Genomic DNA, 21,967 nt, shown 5'->3' with positions numbered 1-21,967 from the left:
TTTTTTCTTTTTCTGCTGTTCTGGCACCATAGGGGCTTCCTAAATGCGACATGCCCCCCCAAAACCATTTCAACAAAGTTTGCTTTCCAAAAGCCAAATGTGACTCCTTCTCTTCTGAGCATTGTAGTTCGCCCGCAGTGCACTTGATGTTCACACATGGGGCATTTCCATACTCAGAAAAGATGGGGTTACAAATTTTGGGGGGCCTTTCCTCCTATCCCCCCCTTGAAAAATTGTAAGATTTGGGGGAAAACCAGCATTTTAGTGAAAAAAAAAATTCATTTACACATCCGACTTTAACGAAAAGTCATCAAACACCTGTTGGGTGTTAAGGCTCACTGGACCCCTTGTTATGTTCCTTGAGGGGTGTAGTTTCCAAAACAGTATGCCAAGTGTTTTTTTTTTTTTTTCTTTTCTGGCACCATAGGGGCTTCCTAAATATGATATGCCCCCCCTAAAAACCATTTCAGAAAAACTCACTCTCCAAAATCTTCCCTTCTGAGCCCTCTACTGCCCCCGCCGAACACTTTACATACACATATGAGGTATTTCTTTACTCGAGAGAAATTGGGTTAAAATTTCAAAAAATGAGTCTACAAGAACATGCGAGTGTAAAAAATAAAGATTTTGAATTTTCTCCTTCACTTTGCTGCTATTCCTGTGAAACACCTAAAGGGGTAACACACTTACTAAATCAATATATAATTTATTTGGTATGTCGATTTTCCTTACAAGCAGAGAGAGAGAGAGCTTCAAAGTTAGAAAATTGCTAAATTTTCTAATTTTTCATGACATTTTAGAATTTTTCACCAAGAAATTATGCAAGTATCGGCATAAATTTACCACTATGTTAAAGTAGAATGTCACAAAAAACTGTCTCATAATCAAATACATAAGTAAAAGCATCCTAGAGTTATTAATGCTTAAAGTGACAGTGGTCAGATGTACAAAAAATGCCTGTGTCCTTAAGGTGAAAATGGGCTTGGTACTCCGCCCCTGGCATCTTATCCCCTATCCAAAGGATAGGGGATAAGATGTTAGATTGCCGCGGTCCCGCTGCTGGGGACCCCGGGGATCGCCGCTTCGGCAACCCCGCCATCATTACTGCACAGAGCGAGTTCGCTCTGTGCGTAATGACGGGCGATACAGGGGCCGGAGCAGCGTGACGTCATGGCTCCGCCCCTCATGACATCACGGCCCGTCCCCTTAATGCAAGTCTATGGCAGGGGGTGTGACGACCGCCACGCCCCCTCCCATAGACTTGTATTGACGGGGGTGGGCCGTGACGTCACGAGAGGCGGAGCCGTGATGTAACGATGCTCCGGCCCCTGTATTGCCCGTCATTACGTGCAGAGCGATCTCGCTCTGCACAGTAATGATAGCGGGGTGCAGCAGCAGCGATCCCCGGGGTCCCCAGCAGCGGGACCCCGGCGATCTGATCGGCGATCGGCGATCCTTTGGATAGGGGATAAGATGTCTAGGGGCGGAGTACCCCTTTAAGGGGTTAAGCAAGCATCTCTATTTTTGCATTTTTAAAATGATGTTGCACAGTGGTATATAAAAACAGCTCATTCTTTCTTTTGCATAAAAAAAAGAAAAAAGGGGAGTGGAGAAGGTGAGATGTAGAGTCATTCATGGCACAGGTATATGAATCTCTCTGAGACAAAAACTGGAGCTCTTTCCCCACAACAACCAATCATGGCTCAGTTGTGATTGGTTATTGTGGGGAAATCTCTCCAGTTTTTGTCTTGGATAGATTGATAGATCTCTTGATTTTTTTTTTTTTTTTTGGGGGGGGGGGGGGGGGGCACAATTCACTGGATATTTGATGCAGTATATTTGATACTTGGCAAGTGCTGTTGAAATGACCATAAAAAACTGCTTATCATTTGATTAATATGAGCTTAATGTTATATTATATATTCACATTATAAACATGCATCTATGTATATACACATATAAACTAACTTCTTTTTATCGTGGGAGTAAGAAAAGTAAACAAGAAATGTAATATTCAGTATGTGGACGAAGACAAAAAAACATAGTTTACACATATCAGTTACCAGATCACTGTGGTTGGTACTATAGGCTAAAAATAGCACATAAGCAAGATTCTAGTTTCTATTTGTGGACACAAAGGAAAAACATATGTAAGAATCATGTCTCACTTTCTTTTAGTGCACTGTGCACAGGACAGACTACCTGGACTATGTGGAATGGTACAGACAAGAGTTCATCCTTGCAGACTGTAGATATTATGTATGTATTATAACAAAATCCAGATTCGTTTATAGCAGCCTGTTTGTATGCTGCTTGATAACCTATATGTTTCATTGCGTTACTCAGCACTAAAGCGTTCTGATGTGCAGCTATACTCATCCCAAATTATTATACAGCTTTTGAACATCATTTTCAGCTATGGACTATCCTCACTGTTGTGAAAGGCCAGTAGGAGGATATCTAAATTCCAATGGCTGCTCATCCACCTCCAGCTCCAGACACTCCTGATTTATAAGCTGCAGATGTGATTATGGCGGGAGGCACAAAGAATCTATGTGTACGAGGGCAAATCAAATGTTCCCCCACATCTGGATTTCAACATGCTTGATCCTACAGTATGTTCATGTGTGTTTCTAGCAGTGCCATCCCCTTCCTTGCAGTAAGTGTACACATTCAGCCTTTCCAGTGTATATAGTTATGGGGGAATTATGCTAGATAGCTGGGTTGACATTTTATACAGTTATGATGTGCAAGTTTGAGCAATGTAGTTTTAGCAGATTGGGATTCCTAAAGGCATCAAAACTATAAACCTAAATTAGGTGAACACAACATTTATAGGTTCTGCAATGGCAGTTTTTCAAGTATAAAAGAGTTGTCTGGCCACAAAAAATTAACAAAAAATGCCTATATGCCCCATCTGTCCCAATGGTGCCCGATCCCATGGTGGTCCCAAGCAGGTATTGGCACTTCCTGTCTCAAGATGAAAACAGGATGGATGTAGCAAGTAGGTGAATATACCGTATTTATCGGCGTATAACACGCACTTTTTAGGCAAAATTTTTTAGCCTAAAGTCTATGTGCGTGTTATACGCCGATATACCCCCAGGAAAGGCAGGGGGAGAGAGGCAGTCGCTGCCCGCTTCTCTCCCCCTGCCTTTCCTGGGGTCTAGAGCCCTGCTGCCGGCCCTTCTCTCCCCCTGTCTATCGGCGCCGCTGCCCGTTCTGTCCCCCTGACTATCGGTGCCGACGCCCCATTGCCGGCGTCGATAGCCAGGGGGAGAGAAGCGGCGCCGACAGCCAGGGGAAGAGAAGGGGCAGTGGCACCCATTGCCGGCGCTGCTGCCCCGTTGCCTCCCCCATCCCCGGTAGCATATTTACCTGTTGCCGGGGTCAGGTCCGCGCTGCTTCAGGCCTCCGGTGTGCGTCCCCTGCGTCGTTGCTATGCGCTGCACGGCGCGGCGCATGACGTCAGTGCGCCGTGCATAGCAACGACCTAGGGGATGCACACCGGAGGCTTGAAGCAGCGCGGACCCGACCCCGGCAACAGGTAATTATGCAACCGGGGATGGGGGGAGGCAACGGGGCAGCAGCGCCGGCAATGGGTGCCGCTGCCCCTTCTCTCCCCCTGGCTGTCGGCGCCGGCAATGGGGCGCCGGCGCCGATAGTCAGGGGGACAGAACGGGCAGCGGTGCCAATAGCCAGGGGGAGAGAAGGGCCGGCAGCAGGGCTCTAGACCCCAGGAAAGGCAGGGGGAGAGAAGCCGGCAGCGACGGCCTCTCTCCCCCTGCCTTTCCTGGGGGTGTATTGGGGTATACATGCGTGCACACGCACCCTCATTTTACCATGGATATTTGAGTAAAAAAATTTTTTTACCCAAATATCCGTGGTAAAATGAGGGTGCGTGTTATAGGCCGGTGCGTGGTATACCCCGATAAATACGGTAGCCTTTTTCATTCTTCTGCCAGCCTGAGTCAAAACGAGATATCTGATTTCATTTTTGAACATCAGTTTTATGATGTACAGAAGTTGCAAACTTTTGCGCAGGCCATGTTTTGCTCTAATATTTGTGACAATTTACATGACATGCCATTTAAAAGAAAAAAAAGTGTGGCTTCGCAGATTGGGCCTATTTTACATTACTTATGTCAGAAATCTACTTCAGCTCATAGAGACAGTAAAGACTATATGGGAGATTTATCAAAACCTGTGCAGAGGAAAATTTGCCCAGTTGCCCATAGCAACCAATCAGATTGCTTCTTTCATTTGTAACAAGGCCTCTGCAAAATAAAAGAAGCGATCTGATTGGTTGCTATGGGCAACTTTTCCTCTGCACAGGTTTTGATAAATGTATTTATATGTCTGGGGCATTTTATTCCTGTGGACTTTAAATTTAGACCGGTATGTGAAATATCAGTCTTCATAGATTCCCCCATTAGTATATTATAACGTTACAATGCTTACTATTTAAAAAAAAAAATATTATTTTTTATTTAAGACAGACCTCTCTTATGTCAATGTGCACATTTCTAAATAAACCATTTCTTCCCATATCACCTGGTATTTTTGGTAAGAGACTGTGGCAATAATAGTTTACATGAGTAATATAAAAAGTGCACATGTGTATCTGTTGTTATTAATATCCACTTTCAATGTGAACTACTGTAGAACACCGTCAGAGAAATCAGGGTATGACCAAGCTTCACATAATATTGCTGTGATTTTCTGTTCTTGAACATTGAGTTTCCATCTTCTAACTTGAAGAAATGAAAGACGTGGGATGCAGAAAAAACATGCTCAACTGAGTACATTTATGTGTGGTCTAACAGCTTGCCACATCCTGTTTTACTATCTCTTTTCATAGTTTTATACAAGCAAGCAACTTCATCCTACAATTCTGTATAATACGTGGTGAATTTCACCGGTTACCTGAAGTTCTCAGCTATTTTACTGGTCATGTTTTTCGGTAATGGAAAAGCTGTAAATGAAAGTGGAAACAAATATTTTTGATTATGATTGCTGGATGAGTTATCTGGAAAATAACACAGTAACTGTTCAGAAACAATTGAATAAACAATTGGTAACATGGTGTTGTAACAGACCAAATCACATTCAAGTGAATGGTCAAAAAGAGCTAAACAATGTAGTGCTCAGCCGTCAAAAAGTAAATAGGGGGAGATTTATGAAAACCTGTCCAGAAGAAAAGATGCTGAGTTGCCCATAGGAACCAATCAAATCACTTATTTCATTTTTCAGAGGCCTTTTTAACCTCGCTGGCGGTATGATTCTGTCTGGAAATTTGTACCAAAAGCAGTACATTTTTTTGCATTGAATTTCACATCTCCCCCCGCCCATTTCTCATCTCCCCCGTCACATTCCCCCTCCCTTGTCACATCCCCCCCCCTTATCACATTCTCCTCCCCCTTGTCACATCCCCCCCCCTTATCACATTCTCCTCCCCCTTGTCACATCCCCCCCCCTTATCACATTCTCCCCCCTCCTTGTCACATTCTTCCCCCCTTGTCACATTCTTCCCCCCTTGTCACATTCTTCCCCCCTTGTCACATTCTTCCCCCCTTGTCACATTCTTCCCCCCTGTTACATCCTCCCCCCTCCATGTTACATTCCCCTCCCCCCTGTCACATCCCCCCCCCCTTGTCACATTCTTCCCCCCTTGTCACATCCCCCCCTTCATGTCACATTCTCCTCCTCCCCTGTCCCATCCCCCCTTCTGTCACATTCCCCCCCCCCCCCGTCACATCCCCCCCCCCCCCCCGTCACATTCTTTCTCCCCCTTCTCACCTTGTTCTGCAGCAGGATACACTAGGTTTGCCGGGCAGATTTCAAACCTAGTGTATTTGCTACAGAACAAGCCCTTTCCCCTTCAGCCAATCACAGGCTTTACACCTGTGATTGGCTGAAAAGGGAAAGGTCCTAGAAGATGAATAGTGAAGAGAGCAGGGACCAGAGCGCACGGAGGGGAACGGCATATGCAGGGACCGGGATTAGGTAAGCAGAAGTTTTTTTTATTTTACTACTTTTTCCTTTTACACTTAGCTCAGTGTTTTTCTAACAGGGTGCCTCCAGCTGTTGTGAAACTAATTCTCCCAGCATGCCCAGAAAGCCTTTGGCTGTTCGGACATGCTGAGAGTTGTAGTTTTGCAACAGCTGGAGGCCCCCTGGTAGGGAAACACTGACTTTTAGTATTTTTCTTTACCTGCTCTGGCCGGCCCCCGCAACGGGAGCCGACCCGAGCAGATAATCGCAAGTTTTCCCAGGGGCCGTATCGCTATATCGCATTGCTTTTGCGATATACCGTGCAGCCCCGCCGGGAACTCTGCAATTCTACCCCGAGCGTGACTCGGGGTTACCGATCCTGGCAGGGAAAATTAACCTCGCTCACGCTTGGGATAACCGCTCAGGAGGTTAAAAATGAAAGAAGCGATCTGATTGGTTGCTATGGGCAACTCAGCAACTTTTCATCTGGACAGGTTTTGATAAATCTCCCACATAGTATCCAGCTTGTTTTTTAACCTGTACAAAAAAAAAAAAAAAAAAAAGCTGAAATCCTATTGGTTAACAAGCAACACAACATGTTTTCTTTCTTTGCTGTAGTCATGTTATACAAGATGTCTATATACTGGTAACACTGTTAGGCTGGGTTCACATATATCAGGCATTCTGCATATGGAAATTAATGCTAGAACTGATCCCATTTATTTGAACGGGACAGTTCACAATCATCCAGTGTTTCAATTTTGATTCCGGATGCCATACATATGTGAACCCAGCCTTATAGTGCCAACATCGAAATGTTACAAATGTATGATATATTAACATGTAACCTTTATCTACATATTGAAATGCTACTTTTTCATTCATTATAGAATACTAAATATTGTCAGCTTGACATGCACTTAAAGAGGTTTTCTCACTGTAGGTCTACATCCATATAACAACAGCATATCGGGCCTCATTTACTAAGGCTTTTCCGAGTAGATTGTGTAGGCTATTTGTGTCGCTTGTGTTGGGCACCAGAATCTCCAACTAAAAACCCCTAAAAACTCTATTAACTCTCCACTTTACTCAGAAAACCCTACAAAGGGGTGTGGCCATCAGATAAAGGAGATGTGTCTCCAAAAAAAACGTCATTTTCTACAAACTTACAAACATAAAATGGGGTGGATTTGAGCTCTGGAAAACCTGACAGCTCAGAACATGCATAAAAAACGCAAAACCTAGGGAAAATCGCCAAATACAAAATACAATAGTAAATACCATAGAAAAATACCTGTCGGAAACAAAAACCCACAATGTGAACTAAACTCTACTCCTAGTAAATTAGGCACATTATGGCTGATTGACAATCCTTCAAACTATAATGTTGTCAGTTTATGTCATTGGACCTATTGTTGGACAGGGGCTTGTGGCCATAATACTGATTCAGGAATACAGCTGTATGACACTTGTGTGAAACTGTCCCTAATTTACTTTCGGAGTAGAAATTAAGCATCACACCAGGTCCACATTACATTACAGGTCCACAAGAGAAAAAAATATATATTGCACTTACTTTTTGGCAAATTCATTATGGTTCTGAATCTAGGAGATTATATGCAGCCATGCTTGGTTCTTTGAGCACTGTAGAGAGGGAGGAAGTCTTTTTTTTTAGTTGTAATGGGAGTGCTCTCTTATTTTAATACACAAAAGAACTATGTTAAAGCCAAGAAATCCCCTTTAATATATTCTGAATATACTGTGTACATTTCATTTTATCAGTTATTATAAACCTTATAATAAAAAAGGTCTTTTTAAAGGAGTTACTGTGACTCATTTGTTTGTGTTAAAGGGGTTATCCACCATAAGGTGGTTTTAGTACGTACCTGGCAGGCAGTAATGGACATTCTTAGGAAGGATTTGCACTTGTCTTGGGGCTCAATGGCTATGTTGTGAGATTACCATAACACTGTGGCTAGCTGTTTGAAACAAAAGACCTGTGGTTTTCAATCAGGGTACCTACAGCTGTTGCATTAGTTACAGTTGATCTCTCTCCCACCAAGCGATCGCTCAACCCATTAAAGCAGACAGGCTCCCTGTTATCAGCTGACCAGAGAGTCAGGTCTTGGCCGCATTGCTAGCTGGGAAAAATCAGAGACAACAGTCATTTTGTATGCTGTTAAAAATAAATAGTGGGGCGAAAATCACAGAAGAATTGTGAGAAAACCGTCACACACAGGTACAGACACTATATTATGAACTACATTATGCCCCTGTAGCATAGTCAAATAAAAGAAATTCATGGAATACCCCTTTAACCCCTTAAGGACCGGGGGGGTTTCCGTTTTTGCACTTTAGTTTTTTGCTCCTTGCCTTAAAAAAATCATAACTCTTTCAATTTTGCACCTAAAAGTCCATATGATTGCTTATTTTTTGCGCCACCAATTCTACTTTGTAATGACGTCAGTCATTTTGCCCAAAAATCTACGGTGAAATGGAAAAAAAAATCATTGTGAGACAAAATTGAAAGAAAAAATGCCGTTTTGTTACTTTTGGGGGCTTCCGTTTCTATGTAGTACATTTTTTGGTGAAAATGACACCTTATCTTTATTCTGTAGGTCCATACAATTAAAATGATACCCTACTTATATAGGTTTGATTTTGTCGTACTTCTGGAAAAAATCATAACTTCATGCATGAAAATTAATACGTTTAAAATTGTCATCTTCTGACCCCTATTACTTTTTTATTTTTCCGTGTATGGGGTGGTATGAGGGCTCATTTTTTGCGCTGTGATCTGAAGTTTTTAACGATACCATTTTTGCATTGATAGGACTTATTGATTGCTTTTTATAAATTTTTTCATGATATAAAAAGTGACCAAAAATGCACTATTTTGGACTTTGGAATTTTTTTGCGCGTACACCATTGACCATGCGGTTTAATTAACGATATATTTTTATAATTCGGACATTTCCGCACGTGGCGATACCATATATGTTTATTTTTATTTTTATTTACACTGTGTTTTTTATGGGAAGGGGTTAAATGATCTTTATTCACTTTTTTCACTTTTTTTTTTGCAGTGTTATAGCTCCCATAGGGGGCTATAACACTGCACACACTGATATTTTACATTGATCAATGGTTTCTCATAGGAAACCAGTGATCGATGATTCTGCCGCTTGACTGCTCATGCCTGGGTCTCAGGCACTGAGTAGTCATTCGGCGATCGGACAGCGAGGAGGCAGGTAGGGACCTTCTGGCTGTCCTGTAAGCTGTTCGGGATGCCGTGATTTCACCACGGTTATCCCGAACAGCCCACTGAGCTAACCGGCACTTTTTACTTTCACTTTTAGCCACGTGGCTCAGCTTTGAGCGTGCGGCTAAAGGGTTAATAGCATGCAGCACCGCGATCAGTGCCGCGCGCTATTAGCGGCGGGTCCCGGCTTCACTATGACGCCGGGCCCGCCGTGATATGATGCGGGGTCACCGTGGGACCCCGCGTTATATCACGGGAGCGGGACCAAGGAAGTACTCATACATCCTTGGTTCTTAAGAGGTTAATATAGCCAGGATGGACTAAATAATAAAAGAAAAGTGTACTTACTTGCCTGCCATCACCTTGCTGCTGCCATTTGGACAGTGCGCTGTCCTGCTTCTCAGCACTTCCTGGTCTCAGTCTTAACATAAGAAGATTTCAGTTAAACCAATCAATGAGAATGATAATCTGGCACCTATTTTACATGCATGAAACCTAAGAACTGTGACTAGTTGTTTCCATATAAAAAAAGGAAAGGACCAGAATATTTACTATACATTGCACACACAGGATAGGATCACATGTGCCATATTTTTCTGTGTGTTTGCTGTTGTTTTTTCCTACCCATTGAAGTCAATGGATAGCAAAATCAGCTTCAAGAAATACGCTGCAAAATACATACAACACATGTTACCCTACCCGTATAGTGTCATTTTTATTGTGAATCAGAAAGTGACTTGAATTATGTACAGTGGAGCAAAAAAGTATTTAGTCAGCCACCAATTGTGCAAGTTCTCCCACTTAAAAATATGAGAGAGGCCTGTAATTTTCATCATAGGTATACCTCAACTATGAGAGACATAATGAGAACATTTGTTTTTGCAAATTATGGTGGAAAATAAGTGTTTGGTCAATAACAAAAGTTCATCTCAAGACTTTGTTATATACCCTTTGTTGGCAATGACAGAGGTCAACGTTTTCTATAAGTCTTCACAAGGTTTCACACACTGTTGCAGTTATTTTGGCCCATTCGTCTATGCAGATCTTCCCCAGAGCAGTGATGTTTTGGGGCTGTCGCTAAGCAACACAGACTTTCAACTGTCTCCAAAGGTTTTCTATGGGGTTGAGATCTGGAGACTGGCTAGGCCACCTCAGGACCTTGAAATGCTTCTTTTGAAACCACTCCTTCGTTGCCCGGGCGGTGTGTTTGGGATCATTGTCATGCTGAAAGACCCAGCCACGTTTCATCTTCAATGCCCTTGCTGATGGAACGAGGTTTTCACTCAAAATCTCATAATACATTACCCCATTCATTCTTTCCTTTACATGGATCAGTCGTCATGGTCCCTTGGCAGAAAAACAGCCCCAAAGTATTATGTTTCCACCCCCATGCTTCACAGTAGGTATGGTGTTCTTTGGATTCAACTCAGCATTCTTTTTCCTCCAAACACAATGAGTTTAGTTTTTACCAAAAAGTTCTACTTTGGTTTCATCTGACCATATGACATTCTCTCAATCCTCTTTTGGATCATCCGAATGCTCTCTAGCAAACTTCAGATGACATGTACTGGTTTAAGCAGGGGGACACTGCATGATTTGAATCCCTGGCGGCGTAGTGTGTTACTGATGGTAGCCTTTGTTTCTTCGGTCCCAGCTCTCTGCAGGTCATTCGCTAGGTCCCCCCGTGTGGTTCTGGGATTTTTGCTCACCGTTCTCGTGATCATTTTGACACCCCAGGGTGAGATGTTGCATGGAGCCCCAGATCGAGGGAGATTATCAGTGGTCTTGTATGTCTTCCATTTTCAAATAATTCCTCCCACAGTTGATTTCTTCGCACCAAGCTGCTTGCCTTTTGCAGATTCAGTCTTCCCAGCCTGGTGCAGGTCTACAATTTTGTTTCTGGTGTACTTCGACAGCTCTTTGGTCTTGGCCATTGTGGAGTTTGGAGTGTGACTGTTTGATGTTATGGACAGGTGTCTTTTATACTGATTACAAGTTCAAACAGGTGCCAACAACTCAACTGCAGCAGCTCATTAGTACTGAAAGGATTAAGATTTTTTAATAGAAGTAATTTACAAATCTGTTTAACTTTCTGGAGCCAGTTTTTCCTGGATAGCCCCTTTAAAATTTTCCACCTACAGACCCATATGAGGGCTTGTTTTAGTGCCACCAATTTTACTTTGTAATACCATTAATCATGTCACCACAAAATCAGCAAAACCAGAAATATGTGTGGGGCAAAATTGAAAAAAAAACAACTTCATTTTGTAAATTTTGGGGGCTTCCGATTCTACACAGTGCACTTTTCAGTACAAATGAAACCTTATCTTCATTCTGTAGGTCCATATGGTTACAAGGATACCTAATTTATATAGGTTTTTATTTTATTTTACTTCTTAAAAAAAAAAAAATATAGAACTACATGCACCAAAATTTGTATGTTTAAAATTGTCATCTTCTGACCCCTATAACTTTTTTTTATTTTTCTGTATATAGGGGTGTATGAGGGCTCACTTTTTGAGCAATGATCTGGATCTGAAGTTTTTATTGGGACCATTTTTATTTTGATGGCACCTTATGATCGCGTTTTATAAATTTTTTCTAGTATATGAAGTGACCAAAAATATGCATTTCTGGCCTTTGGATTTTTTTTTACGCTTGCACCTTTGACCGTGTAGTTTAATTAACATTATATTTTAATAGTTCGGACATTTACGCACGTGGCAATACCACACATGTTTAGCTTTTATTTATTTTTTTACATTTCTTTATTTGATACATGGGAAAAGGGGGGTGATTTAAACTTTTATTAGGGAAGGATATTTATTGACTTTTTTTAATTTATTTTTTTTACACTTTTTTTTTGTCCCCATAGGCAGTCCCGATCAGCCCACTGAGCTTTCCGGGAACGGACTTAACGGCTTTTAGACGCCACAATCAATTTTGATCGTGGCGTCTAAAGGGTTAATGCCGGACATCAGCCCGATTGACAATGCCCGGCATTAGCCGTGGATACAGGTTGCTGATAGCAACTGGGATTCACCGGTTATGATGCACGCTCACCTGCTGAGCTCGCGTCATACAGTGGGAGCCCGCAGTGTACGTCCATTTATTTTGCAGAGCAGATTTTAGCCATTTACCTTAACCCTTTCCCACAAATGGACGAATATGTACATCCATATATGACCATTTGTGGGAAGGGGTTAAAGTAAATGGCTAAAATCTGCTCTGCAAAATAGGTTTAAAGCATACCTGTCATAGTGCAATAAGTGATATGTTACTCGGTACCTAATCCTGATCATGTACATATCATTTTTATGTGTATAGGACCTATATATCCCTAACAGATAGCATTCATATGTTTCTCACTTGCTTTTTGTTCATGCCTTATGGAGGGGGCGTGTCACCCTCTCTCCCTCACTGTGATGACTCAACTGCTCATTGTCCGGGAGAAGCCTGGCAGTGTGCAAATAACTTAGTAGTTTTTATGCATACATTTTCTATCTGTTCCTAGTAAAGATGGATGTTAATCAGCACAGCTGTCACTATGTGTGTCATTTGGCTTTCACAGACTCCTGAATGTCTGATTAGCTTCTTTGTCATCCAGGAGTCAGAGAAAGCTTTGGCTGTTCAAGCATGCTGGGAGTTGTAGTTTTGCAAGAGCTGGAGCTGCAGTGTTTATAAAGCACTGTGTTAGAGCAGTGTTGCCTTTAGCTGTTGCAAAACTACCACTCCCAGCATGCCCACACCTATCTTGTCTGTAGTTTTACAGGAGCTGGAGAATACACAGCTCTAAAACAGAGTTTTACAAAGATTGTTCCCCCAGCTGTTATAAAACTACAACTCCCATCATGGGATTGTAGTTTAGGAACAGATGAAGGCTGTAGTGGTGCAATGGTGATCTCCTATACTGGAAATCAACATGCATTATGGCCGGTATCCAGTATGCTGCAAAATACAGAGTAGTCTGTCTGCATAAAGATAGATGACCCCTAGGGGCGGCTATTTTCATTTTTGATTTTTTTGGTAAAATTTTAATTTTTTTAAATAAATGTATATTTAAAAAAGTAATCTTATTAGTAGTGCTACAAAATATAAAAAAGTTTTTCACAATGACAGTGCCTTTTTAAAGAACCTTTTACATTGAAAATGCAGCCCAATCTGCAGGCATCATGTTAAAGAGAAGGAGGAGCTGACCAGAATAATGCATTGTTTTGTGGGACAAGTTAAAGGCTAACTTGTTAATTATTAATGTAAATAACTGCTTATTCTAGGCTAAGTAGTCAAGTGGGCGGTCCTGCTAAAGGATTATCAGATTATCCTAAAACTTTTACAACTAACTATATATCAATCTGCTTTATAACAATTTTTTTTGTTGTTATTTTTTTTCCTAAATGAAAAATTAAGCAGTTTTCTTAATAGTATGTATTAAAAATGTGCTACTATTTAGCTGCGACCGGAGGAACATTGAAGCATAGAAGCTTACCAATGCAGTTAGCATCCCAGGGCAGGGCTGGCCAGGGTATTTTCTCCTCTAAACTTCTTCAGACCAGAGTGACAGCTGACAGGGTTCAGGTAGGTTCTTGCCAGGTCTGCTCTTTCTTTATTATCCTGCGCCGCACGTCAGCTGACATCAGGGTTGTTTGCTATGTGGCTGTCATTTGCTCTCTTAGGCTATGTCTTTAACTTTGTATTTGTATTACCGTGTAGCAATGCCAATTATTACCTTTTTTGGTTAAATCATGTGTACATCCTACTTTTTTAACAAACTTTACCTACATGTTAATATTCATCTTTCCTCATACAAGTGCTGTTGTCTAGACTCTTAAGTAGGCTGTAGGTCACTGTACAAAATGTGAGGCTTGTGTGATGCAGCTGTACTTGCCACAAACATATGGATAGCTGTTCCACTGACGCCCACCAGGGTATTCCCTTTGAGGCAGCTTTCAGGTGTTCTGGTGGGTTGTGTTGGGGAAACCCATACTGAAATACTTATTTCTTCCTCTTTCTGATTTAAGCAGATGTTGTTTCTCTGTTAATTGGTTTATTTTAGGTAACTGACAGATCAAAAAGAGAAAGCAGGTGTGTCAATACGTAGATATAGAATAAAACATAGAACAATATGACATTCACTAGGGTGAATCCGTGATCCACAGGCAAATGATAGCTGCATAGGTGACGTATATAAGTTGTAGAACCTGCTTCTTCCTACACTTATGTGAATCTTATTAAACCTAAAACATCATATGATCACCATTCTTTATATTCAGTAGACCTAATAACATTTTGATGGTGACCTTTTGCTGAGGTTACCTGTGTATGAGGTTATCTATGAGGTTACCTATGTGTAAAAAACTTTATTTACTGCTCATAGGTCTTCTCATGAAGTTGGTAAGGCCATATCCTTACATACACTAGTAATTATAAAAGATTATCTCTTAAGTAAAAAGAGTCCTATGGTGACCCTTTTATTGCTTTTTCAATAGAGACATTTACTTGTGTCCAAGTAGAAAACTTGGGGTGTTTGTATCTGTTGACATTTAGCATATCTCTGTGGTAATCAGGTGCTTGTGGTGGCAGAGGTGGTATTGAGTGGGTGGGTTGGGGAGGGATGGAAACAGGAGGGATGTTGTACAGCTTGCTTTAGATGGCCTTTGCCAGGTTCAGTCATTTCCTGTCCGTCTGCCAAAAAACACAGGCTGATAAATTGACATGAAATGATGAGTGTGGGAACTGTATAGCCTGACAGTGTACAGGACAAGACGACAACGACACAAGAAGTACCATCTAACAATCTGGTCATGTTTTTGTAGAAAAATTGTTTCTTCTTTATTGTCATGTCCCTCTCCATAACACATAGCTAAAGAAATAATAGTGGAAAATAGAAAGGAGATGAGACGTAATAGCTGAAAACTGATGTCTATACTCGGAAGTCAAGCTGCTCCCAGCTGTGCTCAGCTCCCAGGCCTTTCTGCCACATTGTTTGGAAATCTTTAGTTGTTTCCTAGTAGGGAAACATATTGGGGGTCATGTTTGAAAGTGTTAGTTCACAAAATGGCCGAAACATACCTCAAGTTTATTCTTTTTTCTAAAGATCTAGGGGGGTTTGTTTTAAAGGGGGTGGGAAAATAAATATTCTATTGAGAATTGAATAAATTATTCAGTCTCTGTGAAGGATGAATGTGCAGGTGGATATGATTGAAGTAGGAGGAGTTGAAAGAGGAACAGTTACCAGGATTTAGTAATAGGTAATGTCCCTTTGTTAGTTTATGAAAATCAGACTATTCTAAAGGCCGAATCAGATGGCTCGGGCCGCTATGTTAATAAGTCCTGATCTTGTTGATAGGCGCTCATTTAAATAGTCTATTAAACTTCATAGTAATTGTGTGGGGAGAGCTGCATGAACCGTCAATGGATTGTTCGTATGGTCCTTTCTTGTAATTCCCTTTACATGGAGAGAGGTGCAGCTCACAGATAATGATTTTTTTAATGATCAGCTGACGAGTGTTTGCTCGTTCATTGGCCTATTGTTGGCCCTATTACACAGGGCAATGTCGGCCTGTTCACATGATAATTGCTCTGTGTAATAGGGCCCATACTCCTGTTGACACGTACATAGAATTTTCTTGATCTTAGTGAAATAGTTTACTGTGGCTATAATATAGGGCTGGTCAATTGCCTTTTATGTCTTTTGTATTGATGCATTTGGTCTACGATATTCATTTTTCACCAGCATCAAATGTCTACAGTAATGAAACAGATGTGTTGATCTTATACAGCATACCTTAGACTAGACAGTTAAGGGATGCTCAAAATATTTCACATTGGTTCATGCTGTTTGTTAAATTTGGTGCATCTTTAGACTTGGCAACTTTTTATTCCAATATTCTGCTCAAAAAATTTTGAAACATTAAAGCCCCACCCCTTTCTCTTTCACTTTGTCACTTTAGCTGCAGAAACTTCTTAAACATGAAATAAATGTGAGTAAAAAATGTATAAAATTTACTATGAAGTCTTAATGCAAACATATTAGATAATCTGCCCCAACGTGTCTACTCCTGCCCCGAAATTAGCATGAACAATGTTGCTTACTGAATACAATGGGGCCAATGCCTGCCCTTGGAAGGATACATTGCCATTACTTTTTGACATTTTGCTGAGGTATCTGTTCCTCAGAAGGCATGGTGAATGAACCCATATACAGTATCTGTAGCATACAGTACAATACATTACAATACACGTGCATGTTGTATAAATATTCTGTTGATCAACTTGGAAGTTTTATTTTAATGTCTTTTAACCATTGTTATTCTCTCCTCTTTGAACATGATCCACATGATTTCAAGACAGTCTTTGTGTGTAACAGCATGTCGATTTACCAGAAATATGTCTTACTGTTTTTTATTAATGTTTCTGTTATTCATAGTACCATAAAGCATTATTTTAAATATCACTGTTATTTTCTATGATGATGCAATAATTATTAAATTTATGGTTAGGGTTGGTTTTACCTAAGCATTAGTAATTTCAGGTCAGTTATTGTTACCTAATGGACTCTCTTTAGAGAGAGTCTCCTCTGATTATACCTAAATCTGGCCCTGGGTATTATTCATAAGTATATACTATAGCAGTAATCCCCAACCTAGTCCTCAAGGCCCCCCGACATTCTGGATGTTTTCAGTTACTCGATTGGAATAAAACATTCAAATCCTGGGCTGTTGGTGGGCCTTGAGGACTGGATTGGGGACCTCTGCACTATATGACTGTAGATTTCTTGCTCAGTTATTTTACTGTCTAGATTTAATGTTTTTTCTTTGTTTTTATTTTTGCAGTAAATGAGATCATAAGGAATGACTTGTCCAGCAACAACGTCCACACATAGCTATGACAATCCTGGACTTACTGGACAGAGACTTCTGTCCCCTATCTGCTTATCAAGTGAAGACTGGAATGGACCATTCTTCATATTATGGAGATTCTATCTCCGATAATGCAGAAGCGTTCAGTCTTCAGCAGAATTATCATCTCAAGAATAAAAACATTTAAACAAACATTCTATGTATTTGTAGGATATCTAACTGAAATACTTGACAAAGCTGAGGGCCAGGGACCGTAACTGATTCTTTTGGCACCACTGGATGCCTGCAGTGCCTTAAATGTTTGTATTTGTGGCATTAGGATGAATCAAAAAGCTTTCTGTTTGCTACCAAAAGAAGTATTTTCGGTGCAATGGACTTTGAAGCAATCGTTCAGCTTGCTGATATGGGTGGAAGCAGACTGTATTGTCAAGAAGAAATAAAGACAAAGATTGGATGTACGTACAGAAGATCCAGCAAACTCGCCTTAAACTCTGCGCCTCAAAAACCACCAATCTGACTCTTTATACTCTATTTAATCCATATAAAGAAATCCATTTTATTAAAAGAATGTTTTGTTCTTAATTTGGAAGCAAAGCACACAAAAGATAAAAGCACATACAAATCTAATAAACATACATGCATGTTAAAACATGAATTAATCCCTAGATGATGCTTCATAGTATCAAACATCTGTTCCTGCCATTGACATAACTAGCTCAATTTTAAGGCATATTGGGTTACATACAAATTAAGCAATGCTCATCATTCTTTACCTAGTAAAAGAAAAACAATAACGAAGGCAGTTCTATTAAGCTACAATGTTGCCTGACGTATATTGACACCATGCAGTGTATTCGGTGTTCCTCATGATCACAGCCAAGTGCAGTATATTGTATGCATCGCGTTGCTCAATCCTGAAAGCAAGCACTTTAGATAAAATAGGAAACGTTTCAATAGAGTAAAAGCAACCAAGTGTAATTTGTACATAGGTAACTATAAGATTGTAAATATTTGTTTGGTTTCACAAAAGCCTTATATCTATGATTCTTCTACAGTAGGGGTGGTTTGACATGTGCCCGTGCAGCTGTTGTTAAACTACAATTCCCAGAATGCCAGGTGGCACGGCATGCTTGAAGTTGTAATTAAAACAGCTGGACAGCCACAAATTGCCTCAGGCTGTATGCCGGGAATGTTACCAAAAATGGCTGACAATGCAGTGCTATGTGAGCTGTGTCCATATGTGTTAATATCATTTGGAGTATAGTAAAGATATGTAGTATGATCCTGTTCATTATCTATTGTACAAGTAGCAGCTAAATACTAGTGATACATTTTTACGACGTGTAACCAAACTCTAGCATGGTCTAATTGAGAATACAATGTAACTAATGTTGTGCCTTAGTAATCAATGCCCTCTTCTGGAAAAATGCCTGAATTACAAGCTGATTAAAGGTATCCGGCTTGAATAAATATAATGCTGTGTATTATGTCTTACTTTTTGAAAGAAAATGTAAAAGCCATATTTAATATTTGCACTTGACTGTGATAAATTGAATGGATAATATGGCTTTTCTGTACAAACCAGGCTTTTCATCATTGTAATAGCTATCTTTTACCTTTTTATGTGTAATCAAAGATGTTTACCCATTATATAGCACTATAAGATTTGCATGATATATGTATAATAGATGACCAAGTAGACGTTTCAGTGCTCAGAGTCTACGTATACTGGCTATGCCTGAATGGTAACAATAAAGCAATATTATGGAGCCAGTATTGCCTTGCTTTCTTACTTTCTTTGCTTTACTACATCTAATGTTCCTGTATTTTGTCATTATTTACATAAATCCTGGTCCCCAGAGGGCACACAATTTAATTTACCTTACACACACACACAACCAAGGTGCAATTTGTTGGGGAGCCAAAGAACCAATTTGTATGTTTTTAGAGTAAGAGGAAAACCAAACACAGGAAGAACATACAAACCCTATACAGGTATTGTCTTTGGTCAGAATCAAGCCCAGACCTATACTGCCCATGTGCATTATTATCAGGTTTAGGATAACATTCATTGTGGCAACAGATGTGACAATAATTATACCAATCCATGAATAAACCAAAAATGAGTTTCAATGGAAATCTATTTATTTTAAAACAAAACAAAGCAAAACTTATTTAGAAATGAGATCACAGTCACTGTGACATCCATGGATTATTAAAGGAAAACATTCAGCCTGCTCCCCCTGCAGTAACCAGTGGTACGCTGATCAGTTTGATGCCTACTGTGCCCGGATCCACCCAGCGGAAATCTTTGTTTTTCCGTATATCCTAATGAAGTGCTAACTGGCACAGGTGGGGTAACTGGCATTCTGACATCAGGGGCCACCGGCCGCAGCACCTCCCAGCTCATCAATATGCGGAGGGAGGGGAGGAATATTGATGAGCCGGGCGGTGCTGCAGGCGCTGACGTCAGAGTGCTAGTTACCCCGCCTGTGTCGGTTAGCACTTCATTAGCATATATGGGAGGTCCAGGGCACAATATTTATCAAACTTATCAGCGTCCCCCGCACTACCAGCCAGTACTGCTGATTATTGCGGGGTGAGCAAGCTGACAGTTTTCCTTTAACTCTGCCCACTGTGGGCTCAGCTTCATCCATCATTCCTCATTGGTCCCCTGATAATCTCAGGCAGGTGAAACATGTTGAGACCCATTATCACCTAGACATGATTAGTAACACATTTCCTTGTTTGTTCTCCTGTTCTATTTGGTATATTGTCTACCCTGTTGTTTGGCAGTTTACATATGCAATGAGTCGCACAACATAAGTTTTTTTTTTTAGAACAATCTTCAGCAGCACAATTATTTGTCTGCTTCATTATTTAGCAATCCCAGACCTGGCTTAGGTCTGGGATTGCTAGTATCTGCTACTATATTTTATATTGATTTTGTGTATTTGCTTGTATCTTGCCTAAGTTTGCCAAGTTGATCATAGGGACAATGTGTGACTGCTTGAATTTTGGCCACAATGTGACAAATCCTCACCAAATAGAATAGTTTTTATTAGTTAGACAGTTATTCTTAGCACCCATGGCAACAGAGAATAGATAGAAGTAGGTTCCTGTGAGGGGTGGTCCTTTATTGTCTAGGTATTGTTAAAGTGAGGTCTGGAGCTAGTGACTTGTAGGCAAATATTTATCATTTTAACTAAACCTTATTTAAAGGTTCATTAATAAAGGTTAAGTTTTAGTATTTCAGTCCATCAAGTTAAACCTACAACCCTAAAAAAAAAACCTTATGAGGCAGATGGCTACAGCCCAATTCTAGGGAACAGTTTTTTTTTCCTAACTACAAGTATGAAATATGAGTTAATATCTGGATCACGTTTCCAAAAATCTACATAACTTTTTCGAAACAGTCTTCTGAATGTAAGTCCTAGACATGTGTATCTGCACTAAGAGGCACACTTTTTTTTTAGCATATATGCTAAATTCGCATTATAGAGAAAATGTTGCATAGTACGGTTGAAAAAAGACATATGTCCATCAAGTTCCACCAAGAAGGTGAAGGGAAGGAGTATGGGTGGATGAAAGGGGGGGTGCTATGTTTCTGCATATACATTAATGTTATTTTATTCTAGGAATGTATATAACCCTGTTTTTAAGCCCACAACTGTCCCTGCTGTGACCAATTCTTAAAGAAGTTCCTGTTGCCTTATCTTTATATTTGTTGTAGATCTAGAAGTTCATATTTATGCCAACATTACATTGGAATGATCTCATGTACAAACAAAGTTTTTCCCATATGTGGACACCTTTGGAAAATGGAGGAGGTTTTATGGTAAGAGTTTTCAATGGCCAGAAGATAAATATTTGATGAGCAAATTGTACTTAACTGCATAACTACAGGTCCATGCTGTTGCAGTTTCTTCACCCAACTTCATACATTGATAACCCACAATACTCAATAGATTCTAAAAGCAGGACTCTGTCCCACAAATTCTATCTAATATTCTCTGTATCCAATGGTGCAGGCATCATCTCCATTACAAAATCAGAAATCCATGTATTGCTAGTGAAGATTTCCTCCAATGTGCCTGGATTCATTCATCGAACTCCTGCATTGGTGGGCGATTGATTTAGACTGACGTGTGAAACATCGTTCTTGATAACACCCAAGGAGCAGTTTGCTGTGGGGATTTGCTCCTACTCTGGACTGTTCCTGACATGAACAGAGGTGTCAGCAGAGAGCACTTGTGGTCAGGCAGAAAGGAAATTCAAAAAGAAAAGAACTGCCTGTGTATTATACAGCAGCTGATCAATTGGGATTTTTTAATAGAAGTAATTAACAAATCTGTTTACCTTTTTGGCACCAGTTGATTTAACCACTTAGGGACTATTTTCACCTTAAAGACTCAGCAAATTTTAGTTTTTACCTTTTTGCTTTTTCCTCTTTTCCCAATTTTGCACCTACAGACCCATATAGGGGCTTGTTATTTGCGTCACCACTTGTTCTTTGCAATGACATCACTTATTTTATAATATACCGTGCGAAAAAAAAAAAAATTATTTGTGGGATGAAATTTAAAAAAACGCCATTTTGTATTTTTTGGGGACTCCCGTTTCTACACAGTGCAATATTTGGTAAAAATCACACCTTATCTTTATTCTGTAGGTCCATATGGCTACAAGGATACCCAATTTATATAGTTTTTATTTTATTTTAACACTTAAAAGAAATTATAAACTACATGTATCAAAATTAGTTTAAAATTGGCATTTTATGACCCCTATAACGTTTCTTTTTTTCCGTGTACGGGGCGGTATGAGGGCAAATTTTTTGTGCCGTCATCTG

General features: G+C 40.3%; 1 protein-coding gene across 7 annotated transcripts in view; it reads left to right on the top strand.

Annotated features, from left to right (window-relative positions):
- The window catches only part of NFATC1 (nuclear factor of activated T cells 1), a 233,155-nt gene extending 214,278 nt beyond the window's left edge, over positions 1–18,877 (top strand). For all 7 annotated transcript variants that reach the window (XM_056521384.1, XM_056521378.1, XM_056521386.1 and 4 more), the window contains one exon: positions 17,089–18,877. In XM_056521384.1, coding sequence (XP_056377359.1) covers positions 17,089–17,138 — 50 coding nt within the window. In that variant the 3' untranslated portion in view covers positions 17,139–18,877. The remainder of the gene's footprint in view (positions 1–17,088) is intronic.
- The last annotated feature ends 3,090 nt before the right edge of the window (positions 18,878–21,967 follow it).

This window comes from Hyla sarda, chromosome 5 (assembly GCF_029499605.1).
Source record: "Hyla sarda isolate aHylSar1 chromosome 5, aHylSar1.hap1, whole genome shotgun sequence".
NCBI classification, from domain to species: domain Eukaryota; kingdom Metazoa; phylum Chordata; class Amphibia; order Anura; family Hylidae; genus Hyla; species Hyla sarda.
This window is presented reverse-complemented; position numbering and strand designations above follow the sequence as displayed.